A 19,728-nucleotide genomic window follows, 5' to 3' on the forward strand; every position below is an offset into this window, starting at 1 on the left:
CCAGCAGTCTGTTCACACAGCGGCCAACCAGGTGCCTCTAGGAAGCCCACGAACAATACGACTGCAGCAGCATTATCCTGCCTGTGTTCCACCGCACCCAAAATAATAGGCATGCTCCTCTGATACTAGAGAGAATAGGTATGCAACATGACTAATATCCATTCTAACTAACAGCCATGAATACCCCTCTCCTCCATGAATATGTCCACCCCCCTCAAAGCCCTCCAAGCTGGCAGCCATCACCACATCTTGGGGCAGGGAGTTCCACAATTTAACTATGCTTTGTGTGAAGACATACTCCCTTTTATCTGTTTTGAAAGTAGGTGGGGCCATGGTAAGGCAGGGCTCGTTATTGCCTGCCGCTGCCCTTATTCAAACGAAAGGAAATTCCACTGGAGAAAATGGCCACTTTGGAAGGTGGGACTCTATAGCATTATACCCCATTGAAGTCCCTCTCCTCCCCAAACCCTGCCCCCTCAGGCTTCACTACCAATATCTCCAGCCATTTCCCAAGCTGGAGTTGGCAACCCTAGCAGGACTGGAGAATTGGCAGAAGTTCCTCTTGCCCATCACTCCTGAGTGGCATAAGGTCTGTGAACAGAGCAAAAGCCTGTAACTGGGCCCGTGGCTAGAGCATCTGCTTGGCATGCAGAAGGTCCCAAGTTCAATCCCCGGCATCTCCAGTTAAAGGGACTAGGCAAGAGGGTGATGTGAAAGACCCCTGCCTGAGACCCTGGAGAGCCATAGGGAGGGCCCATGGCTCAGTGGTAGAGCATCTGCTTGGCATGCAGAAGGTCCCAGGTTCAATCCCCAGCATCTCCAGTTAAAGAGACTAGGCAGGTAGGTGATGGGAAAGACCGCTGCCTGAGGCCCTGGAGAGCTGCTGCCAGCCTGAGTAGACAGTACTGACTTTGATGGACCGAGGGTCTGATTCAACATGAGGCAGTTTCATGTGCTTGACTGCTGGGAAATGTAGGGGCCACTGGAGGAAGGGAAAGTGCAAGTAGATATCCAGGACCGCAGTGACATCGTGGGGAGGGGGTGTAGATGGAGGCTGCAGCTAGAGATGCATGAGTTGGGCCCAGCTCACCTGTGTCTGGACTCATCCACTTCCTCCTCTCCAAGGCATTCATGAAATTATGGTTCCTGAATGCCTGAAATTCATGACAAAAAAGACCCCCTACAACAGGGGTCCCCAAACACTGTGCCCACCAACAACTTTCCTGTGTGTTTAGAAAGTGGGTGGGGCTGATGGGGCTTTTACCCAACAGGATTTCTGATTGGCCATTGGAGATCAGTAGGGTTGCCAACCTCCAGGTACTAGCTGTAGAACGCCTGCCATTACAACTGCTCTCCAGGTGACCGAGATCAGTTCACCTGGAGAAAATGGCCGCTTTGGCAATTGGACTCTATGGCATTGAAGTCCTTCCCCTCCCCAACCCCCCCCCCCCTCAGGCTCCTCTCCAAAAACCTCCCACCGGTGGCGAAGAGGGACCTGGTAAGATCAGCTGTGTGTATAATACAAATATTTTTAAACGTTACGTTCGTTTTAAAAGGCATCCTGTTAAACAAAGCTTCTGTCTGAAAAGTTGAGGATTTACTATTCGAGTTATGCACTACCTCATTCCCTGACATTTTGTGGTTGGCTCCGCCCAATGTGGCAGCCATGTTGTGCTTGGTTCCACCTCCTGCGGCAGCCATTTTGTTGTGCCCACCACCCTGGGTCATAATTCCAAAAGTTCCCGCAGGCTCAAAAAAAAACCAGGGACCGCTGCCCTATGACTATGAAATCCAGTGTCTAAAATTATTTAACGGCGCCATGGGAGAAGTGGCAAAAAATCTCTACGGTAAGCCCATTCGGTTCACTAAAGAAGTGGATCCAGCTCACGATGAACAAAAGAACCTGGAGCCTTAGAGCAGGGCAGAAGCAGGTAGTTTAGCAGCTAGGAGAGAACTGTTATTTCAGAGTTAAGGCTGTAAAGTGGAAATTGATTTACTGAGACAAGAAGGAATGCAAGAGGGCGAAGAGAGGAGGAGGACGAGGAAGAGGCCAGTGTGTCACAGTTGTTGACTACCACAGTGCATGAACGTGCTGGGGAATCAGTGTGCCAAAGTTAGGACTGCCAGCCTACAGGTAGTAGCTGGAAATCTCCTACTATTACAACCATCTCCAGCCGATAGAGATCAGTTCACTCGGAGAAAACGGCCGCTTTGGCCATTGGACTCTATGGCATTGAAGTCCCCCCCCCCCAAACCCCCTCTTCCCGCCGGTGGCAAAGAGGGACCTGGCAACCCTAGCCAGAGTCTCCCCCTTACACCAGCAAAGCCCGATCAGAGATGCCTCTAGAAAGCCAGCAATAAGGCACGTGTGGCATGAGAGAAAAAGGCCCCACTGCATTAAAAGGAGGGCCAGGAATCCAGGCAGGGCGTCTGCAAGGGAGAGGCAGCCTGAACCCACAGGGGCACAACCCACCGGTAAGGCCTCCCGAGCAAAGCCCCGCTGAAAGGAAGGGGGCCATTGGATTTTTCCACCTCCGTGCCTCAGGTTGGTCCTCCACAGTTCAGGAAACCTCTGGGAGAAGGTCTGAGCAAGGAACGAGGGTTTCACTCCAAGCCCGCCACAAGTGCGGTGACCTGGCCATCCCTCTGAGATGCTGAACAGGTGGGTTATTTTTTCTTCAGGGAGCCCTTCAGTTTCTTCTCCTTCCCTGCGAGAAAGTGCCTGTGTTCTCTCTCCTCCTTCTTGCCCTTGGCGTTCTCCAAGTTCTCGTAGAGGGATGTCTCCTCCTTCTGCCTGGCGTGGGGCGAAAAGAGGGAATGCAGGTGAGCTGAGGAAAGGTGAACCCAGAGGAAAGAGGCGGGTGAAGATGGGTGGGTTCTGCGCTCCACGGTGGGCTGCCACCGAGGACTCCGCAGCCCTGGGATAAGGTACCCAAAAGGTATGGAATCAGCATGAAGTCGTGGGCTAATCTAGATAAGGGAGGGGCTGTAGCTCAGTGGTAGAGCATCTGCTTGGCTCGCAGAAGGTCCCAGGTTCAATCCCTGGCATCTCCATTTAAAGGGACTGGGCAGGTAGGTGATGTGAAAGACTTCTACCTGAGACTCTGGAGAGCTGCTGCCAGTCTGAGTAGACAATACTGACTTTGGGGAGGGGCCATGGTTCAATGGTAGAACCTCTGCTTGGCATGCAGTAGGTCTCAGGTTCAATCCCCGGCATCTCCAGTTAAAGGGACCAGGCAAGTAGGTGATGTGAAAGACCTTGACCTGAGACCCTGGAGAGCCGCTGCTGGCCTGAGTAGACAATACTGACTTCTATGGACAAAGGGTCTGATACAGTATAAGGCAGCTTTATGTGAGATACAAGTGATTTTGTGAATGATCTGTAGTAAATTTAGTACAAACACAAAAATAATAATATAAGCAACTTGTATGTAGCCCTGTTCTAGCCTCTAGGTATCTGTGCTGAACACGCCAAATAAACATAACACAAAATTAAAACAGTGTCTCCAAACAATGTCACAGCTCAGACCAAACGCGTTTCGGCTGAGAAGCCTTTGACAGCGGTCCGAATAATACAATTCCGAATTCAGCTCTGCCACTGTGAAAGTATATAAATGTATGAGAAAACTGCAGTCCTTAGACTGAGTAAAATGACATTTGTCAAGTGTAAAGTCTAAAATGTGTTAATATATATTCCATCCAGAGTTGCCTTTATAGTCTTAGGCCCCTACAGAAGTATACCTTTCACAGCCTCTCAGTCATCAAGGTATATAAAGTTAAAACGACCCATTTTAACTTTATACACATTGATGACAGAGAGACTGTGAAAGGTATACGTCTGTAGGGGCCTAGGACTATAAAGGCAACTCTGGATGGAATATATATTAACCAATTTTACACTTTACTTGACGAACGTCATTTTGCTCAGAAAAGTACAGAAATGTATGAGAAAACTGCAGTCCTTAGACTGAGTAAAATGACATTCGTCAAGTGTAAAGTCTAAAATTGGTTAATATATATTCCATCCAGAGTTGCCTTTATAGTCCTAGGCCCCTATAGAAGCATACCTTTCAACGTCTCTCAGTCATCAAGGTGTATAAAGTTAAAATGGGCCGTTTTAATTTTATACACCTTGTTGACTGAGACTGTGAAAGGTATACTTCTATAGGGGCCTAGGACTGTTCCACAAATCACAAAATCACACAAGGTTGGAAGAAACCACAAGGGCCATCGAGTCCAACCCCCTGCCATGCAGGGTCCCACAATCAAAGCACTCCCGACAGATGGCCATCCAGCATCTGCTTAAAGACCTCCAAAGACGGGGCCTCCACCACCCTCCGAGGCAGCGCATCCCACCGTCGAACAGCCCTCACCGTCAGAAAGTTCTTCCTAATGTCTAGGTGGAATCGCTTTTCTCTTAGTTTAAATCCATTACTCCGTGTCCCAGTCTCTGGAGCAACAGAGAACAAGCTAGTTCCCAATCCCATATATATTCCATCCAGCTAGTTCCCTTTATATATATATTAACAAATTTTAGACTTTACACTTGACAAATGTCATTTTACTCAGTCTAAGGACTGCAAATTTCTCATGTATTTATGTACTTTCACAGTGGCAGAATTCAGAATTGTATTATTCGGACCACTGAAGAAGGCGTCACAGCCGAAACGCGTTTGGTCTGAGCTGTGACATTATTGTCGTAATTGTGTTTTTATGTTTATTTTGTCATGTTCAGCACAGATACATAGAGGCCAGAACAGGGCTACATACAAGTTGTTTATATTATTATTATTATTGTGTTTGTATTAAATTTACTACATATTATTCACAAAAGCACTTGTACTGATATTAGCCCACAATTTTATGTTGAGGGTACCTTAAGGTTCCCCCCCCCCTCTTTTTGTTGTTGCTACGTCTGCAGCCCTAGCACCAGCTCGGCTTAGCTTTCCGTCTAGACATTAGGAAGGATTTTCTAACAGTTAGAGCGATTCCTCAGTGGAACAGGCTTCCTCGGGAGGTGGTGAGCTCTCCTTCCCTGGAGGTTTTAAGGAGAGCTTAGATGGCCATCTGTCAACAATGCTGATTCCATTATCTTAAGCAGATGATGGGAGCGAGGGCGTCTTGGCCATCTTCTGGGCATGGAGTAGGGGTCACTGGGGGTATGGGGGGGAGGTAGTTGTGAATTTCCTGCATTGTGCAGGGGGTTGGACTAGATGACCCTGGTGATCCCTTCCAACTCTATGATTCCAACAGTGATCAAAATGCCACGTTAGCGAGTCATCAACACCCACCCACCCCAGCTTTGCCCTGCTCCGCCATTTGAAAGAGGAAAAAAGAGGAAGCGCCACAATTTATTCATAAGTAGGGTTTACCTTTCACCTGAGCAGCAGGACAAACATTTCAAAAATGTTGCCGAACAATTCCGGACTCTGAGTCAATGACGTTACGGATACTAGCCAATGCGGTGCGGACTACAGCTTCCGAAAAGCAACAACAGTCAAGGTGTTTTTTTGCCACCCCAAGATAGCACATCCATCCCCTCCTGGTCCTGCACCACATGAACACATGAAGCCTTCTTATGCTGAATCAGACTGAATCAGACAATACTCCAGTATTGTCTACTCAGACTGGCAGCAGCTCTCCAGGGTCTCAGGCAGAGGTCTTTCACATCACCTACTTGTCTAGTCTAACTGGAGATGCTGGGGATTGAACCTGGGACCTTCTGCATGCCAAGAAGATGCTCTACAAACTGACCACCACAGGCCAGGTCCAAGCTAGTGCCGGGGCAACACCACAACGGTTTGGCTTGAACTACACTGGCAGCTACAGGGGCAAGGAAAGGATGGCAGTCTTTTCCTGTGCTGCTGACGGCTGGAAGCATGGTCGGCTCCTGTGGCATACTGGTGCCCTCATTATGATGATGTGGAGGGGGGCGGCTGGCGAACTGGCCCTACCTCCCACCCAAATTTGAAATGTTGCATTCATCTTTGCTGTGTGTGTGTGTGTGAGAGAGAGAGAGAGAGCAAACAGTTCCCTTCTTACTTGGAGGATTTCCGCGACGCCTTTGTGTGCGTGGCCTTCTGAGCAGGCGGGTAGGTGATATTCCCATATTCACACTCGTTCAGCCTTCCTTTTGAAGACTGCAGCAAAGAAAAAAGAAAGGAGAGGATTGCACATGCACAGTGGCGCTGGCACGGCGGTGTGCCACTGTGTGTCCTGAGAGCCCCATGGTAGATAGGACCAACCCCTTGATCTTTCGAGCTAGATGAAGACAGCAGCGACCGTGCTGGAGGCGAGACGAGGGATCGCTCCCCCCGGCAGGTGTCTCTGGGGGCTGCTTTGGGGTCGGACCGGGCTTGTACGTTCCGAGCTGTGCTTCGAGGCATCACCCCCCTGTGCTCTAGATGGCCGGTGCATGTTATGCAGCATGCTAACTGGACACCAGACCCAGGAAGTTGCAGAAAGGCAATGTCTCCAGCAGTACTACCGGAACATGATCCAGCTGCTGCCTCCTCCTCTTCCTCCTGCAGCAGGTCCTTCAGAGCTCCGCACTGGGGGGCTACAGAAACCTTCCTCCCCCAGTGGCCCCCTTTCTAGTGCTCCCACAAGAAAACCCTGCAAACGGTTCCAAATATTGGCATGTGGGGTCCGCCCCCTATCCAGTGCCGGATTTACCTATAGGCTTGGCAGGCTGAAGCCCAGGGCCTCAAAGTCTAGGGGACCTTCGGCCAAAGTGTATAATATTTTTGACACTGTCATAGGCCTTTCGTACACAAGCTGTCACAACACACTGTAGTCTCTAAACAACAGTAATATTCCTAGAAATTCCTGCTTGTTCCATAAAACGTTTACCACGTTCAGTCATTGCAAAAGTTTTTCACAGTGTTAATTTTAACATTCATGCTCCCCCCACCCCAAATCACTACGGTATTTAACAATAACATCTTATGTCCTTTAGAGGAGGAATTGTGAATTGCGGGATTTTAAATGCCCGTCGTCATCCTTGGCTTCACTGAATTTTGTTTAAAGCACTCTTCCATCTTCCTCTAGCCATGAGGGTGGGGGATTGGGAGGGGCCTCACAAGCGGAGTAGCCTAGGGACTCTCTTCCTCTAAATCCGGCACTACCCCCTCTCCCTGACCTGCATGACGTCCAGCTTCTTTTTGGTGGTCTCAATGAACTGGCTGATGGCCATGTAGATGAACTTGTACTGGGCCTCTGTCTGCACCATGCCTGAGCGCTGGGCCCGCACCATCTGGATGGCCTTCGGGATGTCGATGTCACAGTCCAAGCCTGGGGGACAGAAAGGAAAGAGGGAAGGACAGTGAAGGCAGGGGGGTTTGGGTGTACGATTCGAACCAGTGTGTGATCCTGAACGTGCCTACTCAGAAGTGGGTCCCGCTGAGTATAAGGGAAAAGAGCAAGAGTCTAGTAGCACCTTAAAGACTAACAAAATTTTGGTTAGTCTTTAAGGTGCTACTGGATTCTTGCTTTTTTCTACTGCTGCAGACAGACTAACATGGCTACCCATCGTGAGTATAAGGGAGTTTATTGCAAAGTAAGCGTGCGCAGGGTTGCTGCCATGTAGGTTGAACTGATGCCTGACCTATACATGCTTACCTACACTGAGTGCATTGTGGTTTACCCTCAGAAAAACATGCATAGGTTTGAAGCCTTACTTGGGTGTTTAGTTGAGAATTTCTAGCTTGTCTTTCGCTCAAGGTGTCTTACAAAACATTAAATATAAAACAGCACAGGACAGTCCTTGGACTAGAAGCAGACAATACAAAAACAGCTTAAAAAGATGGAACCTCTCAGTTAAAAACCTGGATAAAACCAGTGTGGATTAAAGTGTTGGACTAGGATCTGGGAGACCCAGGTTTGAATTCCTGCACAGAGGATGTTTGGTTATTCTTGCCCTCAGGCTGAATGACCTCTAAAGCCTACCTCATAGGAAGGAACAGCTGAGGCATGGAACTGACCTCGGGAAGTGGAGCAGAATGAAAATTACCTCACCTTTTGTGGCGATCATATCGATGACCATATCGATGACAATGATGGTCCCGGTGCGGCCTATTCCGGCACTATGGAAGAGGGTCAAATATAGGTTATGAACAAAAGAACATAAGAAATGCCCTGCTGGATCAGACCGAGGCCCATCAAGTCCAGCAGTCTGTTCACACAGTGGCCAACCAGGGGCCTCCAGGAAGCCCACAAACAAGACGACTGCAGCAGCGTTGTCCTGCCTGTGTTCCAAAGCACCTAATGTGATAGGCATGCTCATCTGATCCTGGAGAGAACACGTATGCATCGTGACTAGTATCCATTCTGACTAGTGACTAGTATCCATTCTGACTAGTAGCCATGGATATCCCTCTCCTCCGTGAACATGTCCACTCCCCTCTTCAAGCCTTCCAAGTTGGCAGCCGTCCCCACATTCAGGGGCAGGGAGTTCCACAATTTGGGGTGAAAGATAGGATATAATTGACCGCCAGCATGGTATGGCGATTGGAGTCTTAGACTAGGATCTGGGATACCCAGGTTCAAATCCTGCAAAGTATCAGGAAGCTCTCTTTGGGTAGTTGACCTACCTTTAGGTATTTATTTTAAAACACTTACTAGCCACCTTTCTACCTTACAGAACTCAAGGCAGCTTACAATATAAGAAATATAAGTAAAAAATACATTAAGACCCCCACATTTTCAAACCGCATTTTAAGACAGCCAATACTGTGTTTGTACTGTATTTTAATTGTGACGTGAGCTGCTCTGAGCCCAGCTTTGCTGGGGGAGGGCGGGATATAAATAAAAGATTAATATTAAAGGTAAAGGTAAAGGTCCCCTGTGCAAGCACCGGGTCATTCCTGACCCATGGGGTGACGTCACATCCCGGAGTTTCCTAGGCAGACTTTGTTTATGGGGTGGTTTGCCAGTGCCTTCCCCAGTCATCTTCCCTTTACCCCCAGCAAGCTGGGTACTCGTTTTACCGACCTCGGAAGGATGGAAGGCTGAGTCAACCTTGAGCCGGCTACCTGAAACCGACTTCCGTCGGGATCGAACTCAGGTTGTGAGCAGAGCTTTTGACTGCAGTACTGCAGCTTAACACTCTGCGCCATGGGGCTTCTAGATTAATGTTATTGTTGTTGTTGTTACCTCACAAGGTTATTGTGAGGATCAGACGGGGACGAGAACCCTGGATGTGCTCACTGGAATCATAGAGTTGGACGTGACCACCAGGGTCATCTAGTCCAACCCCCTGCACAATGCAGGAAATTCACAACTACCTCCCCCCCACGCCCCCAGTGACCCCTACTCCATGCCCAGAAGATGGCCAAGATGCCCTCCCTCTCATCATCTGCCTAAGGTCATAGAATCAGCATTGCTGACAGATGGCCATCTAGCCTCTGCTTAAAAACCTCCAGGGAAGGAGAGCTTACCATCTCCCGAGGAAGCCTGTTCCACTGAGGAACCGCTCTAACTGTTAGAAAATTCTTCCCAATGTCTAGACAGAAACTCTTTCGATTTAATTTCAACCCATTGGTTCTGGTCCGACCTTCTGGGGCAAGATGAATGGCAGGATAAAAACATACTAGAAAGATCCTAAGGAGTGTCTTGTTCTTCGTTTAACGCCTTCAAAAAAAACCTAGTGGCCACCACCGCATTTTGTGGGAGTGAATTCCGTGGACTAATCATGCACCGTGGGGAGAAAAAAACACACGTCTTTCCCCTTAGAACGCCGGATCGGTGCCACTTCGGCTCACCTGCAGTGCACCACGATGGGTCCGGCCCCCGGGATGCTCTCCTGCTTCTGATTCACCTGGTCCAAGAAGCCCAGGACGCCACCGGGTTCACTGGGAACTCCATGGTCCGGCCAGCTCAGGTACTGGTAATGCCATATGTCTCGCACCGCCTCGCCCTACAGAGGGACCACAACATAACCTGACTCAGCAGTCTGCCACTCTTCCCCCTATCCCTCACCCCTCCCTGCTGTCCCCCTTGTGCTCAGCGTCAACAGACACCCTGTGAGGTAGGTGGGGCTGAGAGAACTGTGACTAGCCCAAGGTCACCCAGCTGGCTTCGTGTGGAGGGGTGGGGAAACCAACCCAGTTCACCAGGTTAGCCTCCGCCGCTCAGGTGGAGGAGCGGGGAATCAAACCCGGTTCTCCAGATCAGACTCCACCGCTCCAAACCACTGCTCTTAACCACTACACCACGCTGGCAGACCACATTGTGATCTTTGTTCGGTTGAGGATACCAAATGGCTGGCCCTTACCCACAGACCTCCCATCGATGGTAAGGATTGTCTTGTTCTTCTGGAGGTCTCTAGGTAAGGGCTAGCCAGTTGGGATCCTCAGATGAACGAAAATCACTATGTAAGCCGGCGTAGCAGATGGACTAGGAGCTGAGAGGCCCGGGTTCAAATCTCCACTGCCATGGACGTTCGCTGGGTGACCTCGGGCCAGCCTCAACCTTAACTACCTCACAGGATAAAATGGGAGGTGAGAATGATGTGAGCTACTCTGGGTCTGTACAAGGGAGAAAAGCGGGGTGTAAATGAGGCAAAGAAATTTCTGTGCCCCAGGGGTGAGAAGAGAACTTCTTTCCGTCATATAGGGCTCTCTGAGTGCCGTCATAGAATCACAGAGTTGGAAGGGACCACCAGGGTCATCTAGTCCAACCCCCTGCATAATGCAGGAAATTCACAACTACCTCCCCCACACACTCCAGTGACCCCTACTCCATGCCCAGAAGATGGCCAAGATGCCCTCCCTCTCATGAACTGCCTATGTTCATAGCATCAGCATTGCTATCAAGTGCCTGATGGAATCCCACTTTCAGTTCCGCTTCCAGATGATTGAGGAAGAGTCCATCCTTCACATGCACAAAACGACTCCCCATGCAAGTATTTCCCCAAACTGGCATTTTCCTCTGGCCCTTCCCCTCGTGTTCCAAAATGCCCCAATGGACACTTTCGCTACCATGCCGGCCTCACTCACATTACTGATGGGTGAAAGACGGAGGTGTCGGAGTTTATACTCCAGCGCATCATGTTCGCCAGTGTTCTCCACTATGTAGGGGCCGTACTCTTTGCTGCCTCTCACCTCTGGCCAATAGGGGACGCACTTGTTCTGTCCGGAGGAAAACAGGACAAATTCGTGAGAGACTGGAAGAAGTAGGTTAACCGTGGCACCTTCACAGGCAGAAAAACAGGAAGCAAATTTGCAGATTGAGTTGCAGGTGAAACACTGGAAGCGTTTCAAGAAAAGCCAGAGGAGTTTGGGTAAGACAAGAAGCACATTTTTGGAGGGGGGTGGATAAGAACATAAGAACGGCCATGCTGGATCATGCTGGCCATGCTGACCAAAGCCCATCAAATCCAGCAGTCTGTTCACACAGTGGCCAACTAGGTACCTCTAGGAAGCCCACAAGTAAGACGACTGCAGCAGCATTGTCCTGCCTATGCTCCAAAGCCCCTAATAGACATGCTCCTGTGATCCTGGAGAGAATAGGTATGCATCATGACTAGTATCCATTATTACTAGCAGCCATGGATAGCCCTCTCCTCCATGAACATGTCCACTCCGCTCTTAAAGCCCTCCAGGCTGGCAGCCATCACCACATCCTGGGGCAGGGAGTTCCACAGTTTAACTATGCGTTGTGTGAAGATATACTTCCTTTTGTCTGTTTTGAATCTCCCACCCTCCAGCTTCAGCAGATGACCCCATGTTCTGGTATTATGAGAGAAGGAGAAAAGCTTCTCCCTGTCCACTCTCTCCATACCAGGCATAATTTTATAGACCTCTATCATGTCTCCCCTTAACAGCCTTCTTTCCAAGCTAAACAGCCCTAAGAGTTTTAATTGCTCCTCATAGGGCAGTTGCTCTAGCTCCACTGAAAATCAACCCATACCCCACAATACTCTTTCACTACAGGTTCTTATACCATTGTCAGCCTGCCAGCTATTTTCAGAGAGCCAGCGTGGCACAGTGGTTAAGAACACCAGATTCGAATCTGGAGAACTGGGTTTGATTCCCCACTCCTCCATATGCAGCCTGCTGTATGGCCTTGGGCTAGTCACAGTTCTCTCCCAATCCTCTCAACCCCACCTACCTCACAAGGTGTCTGTTGAGGGGAGGGGAAGGCGATTGTAAGCCACTTTGAGACTCCTTAAAGGTAGAGAAAAGCAGGGTATAAAACCCAACTTTTCTTCTTCTTCTTCATCAGGAAAACTGTGGGCAGGAAAGAGGCCTACAGCCGCTCCTGTGCTCTAAACTGACCCCTCCACAGCCTCTCTGCAGCAAAGAAGTGGGCAGGCGGGTTTTTATGCGTCATGCTTGAATGCACATGAACATATGAAGCTGCCTTATACTGAATCAGACCCTTGGTCCATCCAAGTCAGTATTGTTTACTCAGACCAGCAGCGACTCCCCGGGGTTTCAGGCAGAGGTCTTTCACATCACCTCCTTGCCTGGTTTCTTTAACTGGAAATGCCAGGGATTGAACCTGGGACCTTCTGCTGGCCAAGCAGATGCTCTACCACTGAGCCACAGCAATATTCAGGGAGGCCCTCAGACTAGGAAAACGGTCTTGGGGCTGTTTTAGGCACGCCTGCAGAAGATGCAGACTGAAGAAGGAACGAAAAATAAAGCAGGTGGGAACTCGGAGCAGGGGAGGTGGTTAGCGCTAGAGAGTAAAGGGCCCTCCCTGGCCCCCTTTTACCCTTCCTTTCTCCACTTCCCGGGTGGTCATCACGATGATGCGCGAATTCTCCTGCCACATCATCTGCCAGAAATCGTTGCTGGTGGCATCCAGGCAGCCCTGGCTGGCGATGTAGGTTTTGCTGAACTCCTCGGGGCCAAAGAGCTGGTTCTGTGAAGGAACAGGCGGGGGAAATAAGGAGGGCTTGGAGGAAATCCATCCTACCGCCACCCTCCAGACGTGCCAGGGGGGCCTTCCTCCTCACCTTGATGTAATTGGCGTTGATGTAATCCGCCCCAGGAACGTTCACGTCTCTGTCTTGGAGGATGACTCGAGAGTGGTCAACTAGAACGGCATAGAGAGAGATATCAGCACACCGAGGAATTGCTCCCTTCTTTTCACCAAATGGAGCCCCATGGTGCAGAGTGGTCAGCTGCAGTACTACAGTCCAAGCTCTGCTCACGACCTGAGTTGGATCCCGACGGAAGTCGGGTTCAGGTAGCCGGCTCAAGGTTGACTCAGCCTTCCATCCTTCCGAGGTTGGTAAAATGAGTATCCAGCTTGCTGGGGGTAAACTGTAGATGACTGGGGAAGGAAATAGCAAACCATCCCCTTAAACATAGTCTGCCTAGTAAACGTTGGGATGTGACGTCACCCCATGGGTCAGGAATGACCCGGTGCTTGCACAGGGGACTACCTTTACCATTTTTTTCATCAAATGGGCAGAAGCCTTTTATAGAAGTAAGCCTGCCGCTGATTTTTAATTTCCATTTTCAGCAGAGGCTTTCTCATGCCTCAAAAGTAGCTTCTGTTAATGCCGCAGCTGTCTTTGGCTGCCTTTCATCATTCTTTAGAAAAGCCCACCTCTTTTTGACCATTCTTTTGGCTGAATCTATTCATGCAATGGAACTGAGGACACACAGACCTAGAATGAACCACTACACACTGCAATCGGTGGGGAGAGAATGCTCCCCCATTTTTTCTTTAAAAATCCCTCTCTCCTCCCTATAAGCAGAAAAGTTATTACATCAGGGAGAAAGTTTCTAGCCTAGCCTTTTCTCTTTTGTGCAGACTCACAGGGCAAGATGTTCTTATAGCGGTTCTTGCTTTTGTTCTCCGGCCTCTGGCCCTCGTGCCGATCATACAGGTTCTTTGAGTCTTGTTTCTGCAAGCTCTGAAAGAGGAAGAGGGAAGGAGGAGAGGGAAGAGGGGTTTTTAACAACACCATGCAAAACTAAAGGGTGAGGGTTTGGGGTGTGGGCGTGTCACAAGGAGATCCAAAAGTACGAATGTATGAATTCGTCACATGCGGGGAGTTGCTGGATTTCATAAATGTTCTCATGGCAGGCTTTGTTGCCTAGTGTTTGGCCCGCATACCGATTGTAAAAGGTTCTTTTTGTTTCCTTGGGTTTCGACAGGCAATCTTTTTCTTGATCAGGAAGGGACAAAAGAAAAGAGAGCTGCACCAAACTGAAGGAAGACAGAAAAACAGCAATTGGTGCAAGGGAAAAATATCTAATAATTAAATTGCCCCTATGCGTTTTGCATAGGCTTCCTCAGGGGGAACTTGAGTTAAGAAAGATCTCCCTGACGAAGCGTATGCGAAATGTGTAGGGGCAATTTAATTATTAAATACTTTCTCCTTGCACCAATTGCTGTTTTTGTTTTTTGTTTGTTTGTTTGTTTTGTCTTCAATCCAAGGAAAGGGATCTTCTAGCGTGATGGGCCCCAGTTATTTCTTTTGTATTTATTATTTAAAATATTTATTCCCTGCCTGGTCTCCTCCTCCACCCAGTTGTCTTCTTTTGTTTATAAGATCTTTGGAATGGGGTCCTGTCCTGTAGCTCACTATTTTTGCAAAGTGGTGTGCACATGTGAGGTTAAAGAAATGATAATTAAAATAATTAAGTAGTGTGAATGTAGGTGAGCATGCCCATGGTCCCAGTTAGGCTGCCTTCTGTGAAGCTTCCTATAAGAATTCCTTAGGGAAGTTGACTCAGGTTCAGAAACCGGGACTCCTTTCCCCTGCAGCGTGGTGCCAGCGTGGTTAAGAGCGGTGGTTTGGAGCGGTGGGCTCTGATCTGGAGAACCGGGTTTGATTTCCCCACTCCTTCAACTTGAGCGGCGGAGGCTAATCTGATGAACTGGATTTGTTTCCCCACTCCTACACATGAAGCCTGCTGGGTGACCTGGGGCTAGTCACACTCTCTCAGCCCCAACAACCTCACAGGGTGTCTGTTGTGGGGGGTGGGGAAAGTGTTTGTAAGCCAGTTTGATTCTTCCTTAAGTGGTAGAGAAAATCGGCATATAAAAACCAGCTCTTCTTCTTCATGTTTGATAGGCAGTAAGTATTGCATATATTTCAATTTCCCAAAAGATTTCCAGGGGAGGGTTTCTGGGGAAAGGGTTTTTTTTGCCTTTGCTGGAGTTGCTTCCCAATGGCTCAGCAGATACCTGAGTTCCCATCTCCATACATGTAGGTTTACCCTTAGGCCCACTTAACTAAGAACCAGGGTGGTGTAGTGGTTAATAGTGGTGGTTTGGAGTGGTGGACTCTGATCTGGAGAACCGGGCTCGATTCCCCACTCCCTCCACATGAGCAGCGGACACTAATCTGGTGAACCGGGTTGGTTTCCCCGCAATTACACATGAAGCCAGCTGGGTGACCTTGGGCTAGTCACAGCTCTCTCAGCCCCACCTACCTCTCAGGGTGTCTGTTCTGGGGAGGGGAAGATGATTGCAAGCAGGTTTGATTCTTCCTTAAGTGGTAGAGAAAGTCGGCATATAAAACCAGCTCTTCTTCTCCCTCAACTGCAACCTCTCTCTCTGTGCCTCCCCTATCCCTAGCTTGGGTCCAGGATTCGTCAGTCCCTGGAGGAAATACGTGGCTCAACGCAGAAGTTCTCAGTGGAAAATGGAGCAGGCAGGGCCTTTCTCATGAGAAGGGTTGCCGTGAGAGGAGCAGAGATTTATGCCATTAGAGGTCAAAGCTTCCAAGAGAAGGATGGAGACAACCTCCAAGTGGGGCCTAGAGATTTCCAAAATTACACCTGATCTCCAGACTACAGAGATCAATTCCCCAGGAGACAATGGCTGCTTCGGGGGGTGGTCTCTGATATCATACCCTGTCGAGGTCCCTCCCTTCCCCAAACCCCACCCTCCCTGCACTCTACCCCTAAATCTCCAAGAATTTCCCAACCCAGAGTTGGCAACTCTAGGATACAGGGCACGACTCCCTTAGACTCTGGGATGGGGATTAGGCCCGGTAAGAATGCATTCCCCGAGTAGGGTTGCCAACCTCCAGGTACTTTGGAAATTAGCACGGGTAAAAGGTACACAAATGCTCAGAGCCAGTTAGCAAAATACAAATATTATTAGGTGCTTAGACAAAAAAGACAAACTGTGTGAAGCAAATGTTCTTAACAACTGTGACTAAACAATATACAATATATACATGGAATAATTCATTTGGTGGGCAAAAAGTCCTCTTCTTAAATATTTCAAAGATGATCCGTTCCAATGGTATAAGTTATTCACAGGTATCAATCCAACAGGTATGGATCCAAAGTTTTATGGATCAAAACATGGGGGACGGCCGTTTCACCTTGGTTTCTTCAGCCCCAAATAATTCCTTTATTTCCCCCTCCCTCCCATCTGGGGAAAATTGAAGATGGGAGGGAGGGGGAAATAAAGGAAATAATATGGGGCTGAAGAAACCAAGGTGAAACGGCCGTCCCCCATGTTTTGATCCATAAAACTTTGGATCCATACCTGTTGGATTGATACCTGTGAATAACTTATACCATTGGAACGGATCATCTTTGAAATATTTAAGAAGAGGACTTTTTGCCCACCAAATGAATTATTCCATGTATATATTGTATATTGTTTAGTCACAGTTGTTAAGAACATTTGCTTCACACAGTTTGTCTTTTTTGTCTAAGCACCTAATAATATTTGTATTTTGCTAACTGGCTCTGAGCATTTGTGTACCTTTTACCCATGCTAATTTCCAAACCACCAAGGTATAGGCACGGAGGTGCTTTTGTTTTGGTTTTGCTAAACCTCCAGGTACTAGCTGGAGATCTCCTGCTATTACGACTGATCTCCAGCCAATAGAGATCAGTTCACCTGGAGAAAATGGCCGCTTGGGCCATTGGACTCTATGGCATTGAAGCCCCTCCCCTCCCCAAACCCCGCCCTCCTCAGGCTCCGCCCCAAAAAGCTCCTGCCAGTGGCGAAGAGGGACCTGGCAACCCTATCCCCAAGTCCCCTCTACACTCACATCAAACTCTTCCCAGAAGCCGCCTTTGGCTGTCTCTTCCGCTTGGCTTCTTTTGTTGAGTTCTTGCACCCGGTTCTCAATGTCAGCTGCGTTCACTCGGGTGGCGTTGAAAGGCTGAGGAAGGAAAGAATTTGGATGAGAAGTTGGATGGCACAAAGAAACCTTTTTCTTCACGCCAGGAGTCAAGGGCAGGGCCAGAGAGCAGAGCCCTGCGGCATCCCCGTCTCTAAGGGCTGGCTCATGCAAGCATGAGCATCACATAGAGCCAGCGTGGTGTAGTGGGGTTAAGAGCGGTGGCTTGGAGCGGTGGACTCTGATCTGGAGAACGAAGAGGACAAAAAAACCCAAATTGAAAACTAAAGGCAGAAAAATGCATGTGGAAATCAGGGGATAAACTGAAGCAGTATGGGGCCAGAACTGACGAAAGAACCCCATGCGGAAAACCCCTTAGCAGCTAATTGTCCCTAAGAGGTGGCAGGAGGAACAGCAGGGGCAATTAGTATCTAAGGAAAGAGATAAAGCAGAATTTAAAAAAAAATGAGAGGAAGAAACTAAACAAAGAAGCAAATAAAGACAAATAAAATGGTGTGTACACCTCTGTATTTACCTGTCTGAGATACACAAAGGATCCAGACACCTCCTCAATTCCCGTCTTCTTAAAATGATCCACCAAGTCAGCCAAGCTTCCAAACTTTTCTTGGCCTCCGATAGTGTACCTCCCCCTCTGGAAGGAATTAAAAAGGGTGTTATTCATGTTCCAGATATATGAAACAGCTCTTGCTCGTCTATTATTATCCTTGCAATGCTACGGTACTCTCTGCGGGTTGATTCACGCATGACAAAGTCCTCATGTTTATCATCTGGACTGTCGGCAGGCGTGCAGAGGGAATCCCGTGCTTGGAAATTCCCGGGAGTGAAGGGGTTCAATCTGGATTGGGATTGTGACACACGGGAAGAGGGGCTTAAAGCCGCCTCACTAGGGTTGCCAGCCATCCACCAGTAGAGAAGGGCTACACGCCGACCTCTGGAACAAAGGTTCCAGGATTAATTCTTCACCATAGGACTGCCAGGATTGAAGAAGCAGAAGCGAAACGGGAATAAACTACCAGAAACCCATTACTTTTGGCATCTATGGACGTTTATAAAGTTATCATTGTGTGTGTGTGTGTGTTAAGTGCTGTCAAGTCGCTTCCGACTCATGGCGACCCTATGAATGAAAGTCCTCCAAAATGTCCTATCTTTGACAGCCTTGCTCAGATCTTGCAAACTGAGGGCCGTGGCTTCCTTCATTGAGTCCATCCATCTCTTGTTCAGTCTTCCTCTTTTCCTGCTGTCCTCAACCTTTCCTAGCATGACTGTCTTTTCCAGTGACTCTTGTCGTCTCCTGATGTGACCAAAATACGATAGCCTCGGTTTAGTCATTTTAGCTTCTAGGATCAGTTCAGGCTTGATTTGATCAATAAGCCACTGATTTGTTTTTTTTGGCAGTCCAGGGGATCTGTAACCCTCTTCTCCAACACCACATTTCAAAGGGATCTACTTTCTTTCTATCAGCTTTCTTCAATGTCCAGTTTTCACACCCATACATAGTTATAGGAAATACGATGGCATGAATTAACCTGATCTTGGTGGCCAGTGACACATCCTTACACTTAAGATTCTTTTCTAGCTCCTTCATGGCTGCCCTTCCCAGTCTCAATCTCCTTCTGATTTCTTGGCAGCAGTCTCCCTTTTGGTTTATGGTGGAGCCAAGGAATAGAAAGTTATTATTACTAATCTTGATATCAATGGACATTTTGAAAGAATGGGCTTATATCTTGAATGAGCTGTGGACTATGATATTTGGCATAGTACATGTCCTTTTTGGATCTCATATTGGTCAAAGAAAGATTGTACATCGCAGTTGTTTATGTTTGTATATACTGAATGTGTATGTTTTTGCCTTTACTAGGAGTTTTATGCTTTTAATCTACATGTGCACCTTATTAAAATTTATATATTTCTAATTTTAACTTATTCCAGCTCAACCTCTTTGGTTTGCAAATAGTACATGTTATAGTATTGGAAATGTTATAACTGTATGTCTAGCTTTTGGTTATAATAGTCTAATACACTGTTTTGGCATAAGTGTGCTTACTTTTGCATTGTTTGGCCATAAGTGCTATCTTGATTGATATACTAGCTAATTTGGTACTAGACGTTAACCTCCAGGTACTAGCTGGAGATCTCCTGCTATTACACCTGATCTCCAGCCGATAGAGATTGGTTCCCATGGAGAAAATGGCCGAGTTGGCAATTGGACTCTATGGCATTGAAGTCCCTCCCCTCTCTAAACCCCGCCCTCCTCAGGCTCTGCCCCCAAAACCTCCCAACCCGGAGCTGGCAACCCCATGCCTGGGGTGGGGGGGCTTTGTGCTCTATGGGCAGGAAGGTATTTTCTGTCTCCACCCTCCCACTCCCGACTCAATTTCTCACCTCACACATGACCTTGATGTGAGTGACTCTGCGTCGTTCTTTGGGTGCGCTGGTAGCTCCGGTCGGTGCGGCGTCCATCCCGGATTTAGGCTGGTCAGTCAGGACCGACAGCACAAAATCCCCAGGCTTGCTGAGGCTCTCGCGCACCAAGAAAGTCCATGGTGTGGCCTTGGCCTGAAGCAAGGCCTCCGCTGCCGGGCCGGAAAGATGCCCATGATACCACCTGGCGAGAAGGGAGAGTTCAGAAAAGGAGAGGAAAGCGGCCCTGG

The 19,728-nt window shown here is 48.4% G+C and overlaps 1 protein-coding gene across 1 annotated transcript in view; it reads right to left on the reverse strand.

Annotated features, from left to right (window-relative positions):
* Positions 1–2,667: 2,667 nt before the first annotated feature.
* Positions 2,668–19,728, reverse strand: part of PTPN6 (protein tyrosine phosphatase non-receptor type 6) — a 61,051-nt gene continuing 43,990 nt past the window's right edge. The window contains exons 4-15 of the mRNA XM_056848340.1: positions 19,460–19,682; positions 17,592–17,708; positions 16,985–17,098; positions 13,777–13,873; positions 12,965–13,044; positions 12,721–12,870; positions 10,998–11,129; positions 9,762–9,916; positions 8,017–8,084; positions 7,142–7,293; positions 6,043–6,140; positions 2,668–2,794 (exon numbers count right to left, since the gene is read on the reverse strand). Of these exons, the coding sequence (XP_056704318.1) occupies positions 2,668–2,794; positions 6,043–6,140; positions 7,142–7,293; positions 8,017–8,084; positions 9,762–9,916; positions 10,998–11,129; positions 12,721–12,870; positions 12,965–13,044; positions 13,777–13,873; positions 16,985–17,098; positions 17,592–17,708; positions 19,460–19,682 (1,513 nt within the window). The remainder of the gene's footprint in view (positions 2,795–6,042; positions 6,141–7,141; positions 7,294–8,016; positions 8,085–9,761; positions 9,917–10,997; positions 11,130–12,720; positions 12,871–12,964; positions 13,045–13,776; positions 13,874–16,984; positions 17,099–17,591; positions 17,709–19,459; positions 19,683–19,728) is intronic.

Source organism: Euleptes europaea, chromosome 4 (genome assembly GCF_029931775.1).
Source record: "Euleptes europaea isolate rEulEur1 chromosome 4, rEulEur1.hap1, whole genome shotgun sequence".
NCBI classification, from domain to species: Eukaryota; Metazoa; Chordata; class Lepidosauria; order Squamata; family Sphaerodactylidae; genus Euleptes; species Euleptes europaea.